At 32.3% G+C, this 7,841-nt stretch overlaps 1 protein-coding gene across 2 annotated transcripts; it reads right to left on the bottom strand.

Annotated features, from left to right (window-relative positions):
* Positions 1-379: 379 nt before the first annotated feature.
* LOC123012441 (transcription factor Sox-21-A-like) lies at positions 380-6,118 on the bottom strand. Of its 2 annotated transcripts, XM_044410355.1 has the most exons (3): positions 5,986-6,118; positions 5,308-5,530; positions 380-1,454 (listed from the first exon to the last, which is right to left on the bottom strand). In XM_044410355.1, exons 2-3 carry the CDS (start codon positions 5,517-5,519, stop codon positions 938-940), a joined length of 729 nt encoding a protein of 242 aa, XP_044266290.1. In that variant the 5' UTR covers positions 5,520-5,530; positions 5,986-6,118; the 3' UTR covers positions 380-937. The 2 variants fall into 2 exon arrangements, with proteins under 2 accessions (XP_044266290.1, XP_044266289.1); XM_044410354.1 differs by lacking the exon at positions 5,986-6,118 and having other exon boundaries at positions 5,308-5,703.
* Between the last annotated feature and the right edge of the window lie 1,723 nt (positions 6,119-7,841).

Here is a 7,841-nt window from a genome sequence, read left to right as displayed (position 1 = left end):
ATGAAACAGCAATCGCTAACGTCAACTGCTAATCACCACCAAAATGTTTAATACGCTACCTGAACCAGTTAAACTGTGAAAAAGTCTACAAAAATGTCTGAATTCTGCTGAAGAATAATTTGTTCTATAAATTTGAATAGTTTTTGGACTTTTTTTTAATGTATTTTCTTTTGTTATTGTGTACTAATTGTTTTGACGTGTCATGTATTATTGATGGCAATACATAATTACTATTGTTTTATTATTTTCTCTCTTTGTACTATTTCTGCAAGAATTCCACTAAAATATTGCTTCTTAATTTAAGCATTTATATTGTTTATTGGTTTTGTTAGATAAGTAATAATATAAATGTATTTCTTAATAAATAAAAAAAACAAAAGTCTTGAAAAAATTTATTTTTTCTAGTACGTAACAATTTTATTACATTTATTTCATTGATGCTACACTCTATTGGGACCCAAAGAACAAAAATAACAAACATATCTGTTTACATCTTGTTATAACAAAATAATCCAAACGTAACAAACAGGAAAAATCGCAATAAAACAAAATCAATTCAATCAAATTCTATTAATGATCAACATGAAAACGTTTATCTAAATAAAAAGTAATTGCACCAACCCTGCAAAATACTAAAACCGCACAATTATCTTAATTCTCATATAACACATAATTATATTTCTATTATCTTTAAAATTCAATAAACTTTGCGTAAATTAGACACCGTATCACACAACAAACTTTAGTTATTATAAGAACTGATTTTGTCACTCAAAGCTCCCGGACTGCAACTATCCCTCCCGGAGGCACCATCTTGGCCCACATTCAAAGAATTCGTCGTTTGCGGTGCTGATCCTACCGAACTAGTAGCTAAATTCGCTATATCACTAAACCAAGTTCCTAGGTTCAACCTTTCCGGAAGAACCGGAAGTGGTTTTCATATAACGTGGCCTGCAGGAATGGTTTCGTTTCGAAATTCGTCGTTTTTCATTATGACGCAGACGGGTCTTTTCATGGCCTCGGGACTGGGAGTTCGGCGGGGAAACGCGGGAGGGCAAATGTTACAAGGACCATTGACGTTGCTTGTCAGATTGTTGAGGGGCCAATTGATGCTCGGGGGGTATAGGTGGCTGTTACTGTACAGGAGGGCTAGTTCAGCGGCGAATTTGGATTCTTCCGGGTGCCGAAAAGGGTACAAGTAAGGGAGTGGAGGGAAGAGAGTTCGGGGGATTTTTAGGGGGTCTTGGTCGGGATGATGGTGCGAAAGGAGGGATGGAAGGCTTGTGGCGACGGAGATGGGAGGAACCATGGATCTTGGTATGCTCTGGCCGTCCATGGGTGGCGAGATTAGTGGCGATATTGAGAAGCCGAATTTTGGTTCTTTCTTGAGGAGGGGTTTGGGCTTTCTTCGTGGACGGTATTTGTAGTCAGGATGTTCCTTCATGTGGAGGGCTCTGCAATAAATTTGTACTTTTAGAAAATTGTGTATTTTTAATTTATTTAATAAGTTCAAAAAAAAGTAAAACTTTACTCTTCTGTAGTTTTGACTAGTTTTTACCATCTCTTTTTGGACTATATTTTAGAAATATACGGTGGACAAAGTTCATGAATCAAGTTTTTTTTTATAATTAGACCGTTTGCTTTCAGAAAACAAATAGCTAGTGAAAGATAAAGTGCTATGTACCTAATCGTTTTTTAAAATTGTTTTTGAGATCAAAATCAAGAATGGTATTTTTTTGTTGTAAGACTGAAACATCTTTGATGATTTGCATTATGTGGGTGATTTTTTACTTTTTACCAAATTTTGGCTTGGTATTGGTGTAGCATTTTCTGTCATCGTGTAACATCAAGCCATTGTTTTCGTTCTGGGAGCGTCGGTGGAGGTAAATACTCCAATTGCTCGGATAGAACAAAAGGAGGTGGCGCGTGAAAGAGGCATTGTAGTTGAGGGGATTGGAGACAGAGCGCGAGCCGAGACAATCTCCCTATGAATAGGATCACAGGAGGTACTCAATGTGTCTTTACAATGGAAGCATTATCTTTTGTCGCCAGCTGAATATGTTGGGTTAGATAGTGTATTGTTAGAATTCCAAGCTTCGAACTAGTGTCCTATTACATTTACAAATATTTTTATAAACGTGACAAAGAACACTCTTTGTCGAATAATTTACGGAAAAATGTGAGATTGTGATAAAATGCTTGCAATATGAAATTTACTTAAAAATCTCGCCGTTCTACGTTACAATGAAGATAAAGAAAGGGGCATAAACAAATATCCGGTGTTTTGGGGTGGCTTGTGAACAAAACGACTTTTGGAATATGTAAATAGAACTGATAACAAGTTACGTTTTATATGCTTCTTAAGAGGCTCAGACCCGGAAATGAATTATGTACATTTGGGTTTCGTTTTCATGCTTTTTCTGAGCGAGTTATGAGAAATGGTTTTATTTTAATAAATAAGTCAAGGCTTATTTGAATATAACTTACTGTTGTTTTATTTTTATTTCTCTTGAATAAACAGTTGAAAACATGCACTTGTTGTCTGGGTTACAACCCAGACAACATGTTTATACATAAAAAGGTAGGTATGTTTAAAAAGGGAAAATTTTATTATTTGTATTAAATAAATAAGTTTAATGAATTGTACTTTGGTTAAGTTTTTCAATTTTTTTTATTTACATTTGATTAATTTACCTGAGTAATTATAAGTCTGAAAAAATTTTCGAAGCAACTAATATTACATTTCGAAGATAACGTGGATATTAAAATATGTATTTGGTTTTAATTAATAAAACATAGTGATTGTATTTTCATTTTTGACAGAGTTTATACCCCGAGTCCGTCTTTGGATATCGCACGTGCAGCGTAATACGAATCGTTTTTAGAGTAGGTATTCTCCATAAATGAGAATTGTATCGGTCTTTTCGTTATTGCTAAACATTTTAGTAAATTTCACCAAATTTACTAAAGTTTTAACTTTTGAAATGTAATATTGATTGCGTCAAAAAAATTTAAGCTCGTTGTTACTCGTGGGACAGTCTGTATCTCGTGCCATAGCTATCGCCACTTTTGTCACTTTTTACAATATTTTTTTCTGTATGAAATAGTGGAACTTTCTGGCTCAAAATTTGTCACTGTAGTGTTCAGTTGTAACACAGATCTTTTACACAGAAATCAAATGTTTCTGACCTATTTTACTGCAAAAAACGTCGTTGCGACGTTGCCAGTGTGTCGATAGCTATGGAACGAGATATAAGTACTTAGTTTTAAAATTATAGTAGCAGTAATATAATGTATCGAAGTTCAAAGTTTTTTTTTTCAAAGTTTTGCAGCAACAACCAGTCTCAAATCGATATTAAAGAGAAGTTTTTCTTAAGTTATTGAAGCTTGAAAAAAATGTGTTAATAAATTGAACAAAATTTTAAAAAATGTGGCAGCAGCTTTATGTGAAAATTGTGGACTGTGCCACAAACGTTACGAAAGATGACTTTAAAAATCATCATTAACAATTTCAATATTTTCACCAAGAAACAAACGAATGAACAGTTTTTTCTTTCAGTATGACTGCTTGAAATAGCTATTCAGAAAATTTTAATTAAATATTTTTTTGCATAACAAATAGAACTAATTAAGTACCTATTTATTACTTATGACAACAAAGTCGGATTATAATAAATTTCGTATACCAACTGCCAAGTATCTTCAAGTTATGTATAGATATTATATTTTATGGTTGTGATAGTTTTTTGAATAGTGAAACACAAAACTACTTAAAAATTATTCATATACAACTGTGATTGATTGTTATTTGATCGTATCTATAGGTAGTGCCTCCATGCTTGTTATGGCAACGATAACAGTCTTGGAGTGGGTTGCACCAACACTAGTTTTTAACCATTGTTATTATCATAGTTAAAATTGTTTTTAATCAGAGATTGAATTTAGATAGTGTTGGTGCAAACCACCCTTGGTCGTTAAAAGCCGTTAACGGATGGTGCTATACAAAAAGCACACTCAAAAGGCTACTTGCGTCAAATTTGACATTAGATATGATTTTGAATAATTTTGTAAAAATATTTTACAATCACGGAAAGTATTGAACGGAAATAACGAAATAACAGACGCGATTAATAGTAATTTTTGCCGGAAGAGGATTAAATTTATTTGGTGGTCGAATTGACCAACTCTGGTAAAATCTCGGGTTTGTCTTGATTTTACAATCTTCAATCTTATGGTCTATTATTTGCTGTATATTGGCCTTATGACGTTAATAACTATAAACTTTTTATTTGCTTTTGCAGAAAAAAATATTTATTGCTTTTAGTAGGTATACCTACATTTTTAGTTTTATTCAATAATATTTTTTATCATTTGCTATCTGTAATAACTTAGTAAATACCGAAATGCAATGCCTTTAAGAATAAAATAAAATAATGCAATACTGAATTAAATATGTTGTATTCTTGAAGCTAATACCAACGTTAAAATTTTCGGTTTAAATATTGACGTGAATTAAACTGATAAGATTTCGTTTCAAATTTATATATTTACAATTTGGAAAGTGAGAAAATAATATGAGACGGTTCTTTAAACAAAACAATCATCTTCAATATTTACATTCGAAATATTCTATAGTGTAAATGAAATTGATCTAAACCTGAGCAAATATCACCTAAGTACTTTATCATCGCGCCCAACTACTGATAACCATTTCCGTATTTATATACTACACAAACCTGAAATAATCGTTGATTCACGGTTCCTTGTAGGTATATTTTTGAAAATGTACAGAGCTTGTGTATATTAGATAATAGACGTCTTTGTAAGATATATAAATGTTCATTCTTCTCTTTATCACTCAACAAACACCTTGTCTTGGGAATACACACAACAAACACAATGTTATTGTTGATTTCATAATAATAAAAAATACACAAAACTTTAATATACTGCAAGATTAACTCATTCAATAGGAAAAAATGTTTATTTTTGATTGACCGATTACGTTCAACTCACCCTAGCGTTTACACAAGCATTGTTTAAATTTAATCCGTAAAATAGAGAAATGCCACCCTATAATACCTCGTTATGACTTTATTAATATGCCACGACTTAATCCACCCCTTATAAAAGGAGGAATAAGGCTGGTTTTCATAGGGCACTCTGTTATCTTTTGTAAAACAGACGACCTGCTTTGTAATATTGAATCACCCAAAATCTCTGTTTATTGAGATGAGGAGGGCGGTTTTATTTACCCCCTCAAATAATACATGTGGGAACCTCCACCTTGAATTAAAAAACTCTTACCTCAATCGCTTGGCTTCATCGATGAAGGGTCTTTTCTCTGACTCACTTAGTAGTTTCCATTCCGCACCCAACCGTTTGGAAATTTCGGAGTTGTGCATTTTTGGGTTTTCTTGGGCCATTTTACGGCGTTGTCCTCGTGACCATACCATGAACGCGTTCATGGGCCGCTTGATGTGCTCTTGACCATGATGGATGGGTTTCGGTGAGGACATTTTTGGACTCACTAAAATTTTTACAAATGTCACGATAATTCAGGGCATTATTTTGACACAAGTGGGATTGTTTGTTATAAGATCGTTTTCTAACTTGCACTGGGTTGTGGTTGAGATGAACTGACACCACGCTGTGATCTGAAAACACTTCCCCGAGCTTGTTGATTTAGGAGGGTGGAGGGAAGTGCATGAAAAGGGGCGTGTTATGCGCGTGAATTATACAAATTTTGGGTTCCAATCCCGCCGCAGATAATAGATAAACGATACAATGAAGCTTAAAAATTGCTCATTTGCCTTGAACAAACCAAATATTTTTACAAATCACACAAAATTATTGTAATTTTAATTGATAACGTTTTATCACATTTAGGATTATTCAAATTATTAAGTATAATTAAAAAGTGCACACGTAAATGCTGGTGCATGAAGAAATGAAAACAAATAGATAAATAAATAATATTTATACCTGCCTGTCATTAGGAAATTGGTGCGAGGTTAATAACTAAACGTTGTGTGAAATTACAAACGACAGTTTAATTTCCGTTTAGCTAAATTGAATCTGCAACCGGATTTAATAGGCCTCGAACACAAGAATTGGATTAGTGGTTTATTTTCTCAGGTTTGAATTCTCGAACACTTGTTGCTGTCGCCATAGGATGGTCTCCCACCACACATCGATTGTTTAAACTCCGCCTAGTTTGTTTCGGATTGGTTGAGATATCTTCTAATGATATCAGTATATCTTATAAGACTGAAGTCTCCTGAAAATGAACTTTGAAACAAGCTTGATGGGGGTACTTAGTATAGGGGATAAAATAATACATTTTACGATATTAACTTTTCGCATGAGAATAATATTATTATCTTTATTTATTTTTAATGGATTTCTTGTAGATTTAAATGAAATGTTTTTTTCTCATATTCACAATAAATAATCACTAATCATGTTTTAAATATTTCATCAGAAATATCAAGTCTGTACCGACTTATAAGCATGGGCGCCCGCAGAAATTATGGTCAGGGGGGGGGGGGACAAAAAAAGAGTCGAAATTAATAATAACAATTTTATTCGTCTGTTTTTATATCACTCAGTTCGTGATAAAAATGTAAATAGTAGTTTCTTATTTCGTTCATGAAAATTTAAGTTGGAACGAGTTTGTGAAACATCAAAAAAAATCTTTTTTTATATAAAATAGCAACCACTATTGTCCCAGGGGGGGGGGGCAACGGCCCCCACTGCCCTCCCCCCTGTGGGCGCCCATGCTTATAAGTAATAGAGCCAATAGATAGGTATACTGCTGCACAATTTATTAGAAGATTGCGACCGGTTTCGCCCTATGGCATCATCAGGCACATCAAATATACTGTAGTACTACTTACTTAATTTATTAGAAAATCATAACGAATATTAATTTGTAGAATAACGATGCTTTCAATCAAATTTTTGATATTTTTTTGATTTTGAGTATTTTTTTTACAGAAAAAAAAAACATCAAAAATTTAATTAATATTAACAAATAAATTTTTGCTGTTATAACTCAAAATATTTAAGTTGCTAAAAAAATTGTCGTTTTCAGATGGTTTTTAAGAATTTAAGATAGTTTTGAGTAGGTATATACCTACATAGGTACAATCGAACAAAGTGAAAATGACGCTTCAATAAACCAGCCCCTGCCGTGGATGCCGACCCTTCCAACCGCAAGCAGGCAGGATCGTAAATTATCGGATTGCAAACTTGACGTAGTTTCAAGATAAATTCCTTTAGGAGCCGGTTTACAGAAAGCGAAATGAAAATTTAGTTCACAATTATTAAACTAATTCGAATTAAGTCGCCATTTATTTTGCATTGACAAAAGTCAAGTTAAATGAAAATGTAATTTTTTTAATGAAAAATTTAACAAACTATTTCTTGAAGAAAATTATGCATTAATTGACATTGACGAAAAAACAAATAATTATTTATTTAATATATTTTTAAGTGTTTCAAAATAAAATTATTTTATAAATTATTTATTTTACATAAAATCAAGTTTAAAATAGAGAAAGCCTATTTCGTACAAAGATTATGTTACTTAATTTAATTTTATTATTAATGCATAATTTTCTTTAAGAACTGGTTTTTGTTAAATTATGTTTTTATAAAACTAAACGTTTTTATTTAATTTAAAAGTATTACAATTATCAAAAAATAAAAGCAGAACTAAAATATTTGAAATAATTTTGCCGTTTTTTCCTGGTTTAATTAAATAAATAATTTTGATTCGTTTTTAATGACAATTGCACAACTAATAGAAAACTTAGGGCCGGTTTACAGAACGTGTT

Source organism: Tribolium madens, unplaced genomic scaffold (assembly GCF_015345945.1).
Source record: "Tribolium madens isolate multiple individuals breed KSU strain unplaced genomic scaffold, Tmad_KSU_1.1 Scaffold_96;HRSCAF=242;Tcas5.2_LG5, whole genome shotgun sequence".
NCBI lineage: Eukaryota > Metazoa > Arthropoda > Insecta > Coleoptera > Tenebrionidae > Tribolium > Tribolium madens.
This window is presented reverse-complemented; position numbering and strand designations above follow the sequence as displayed.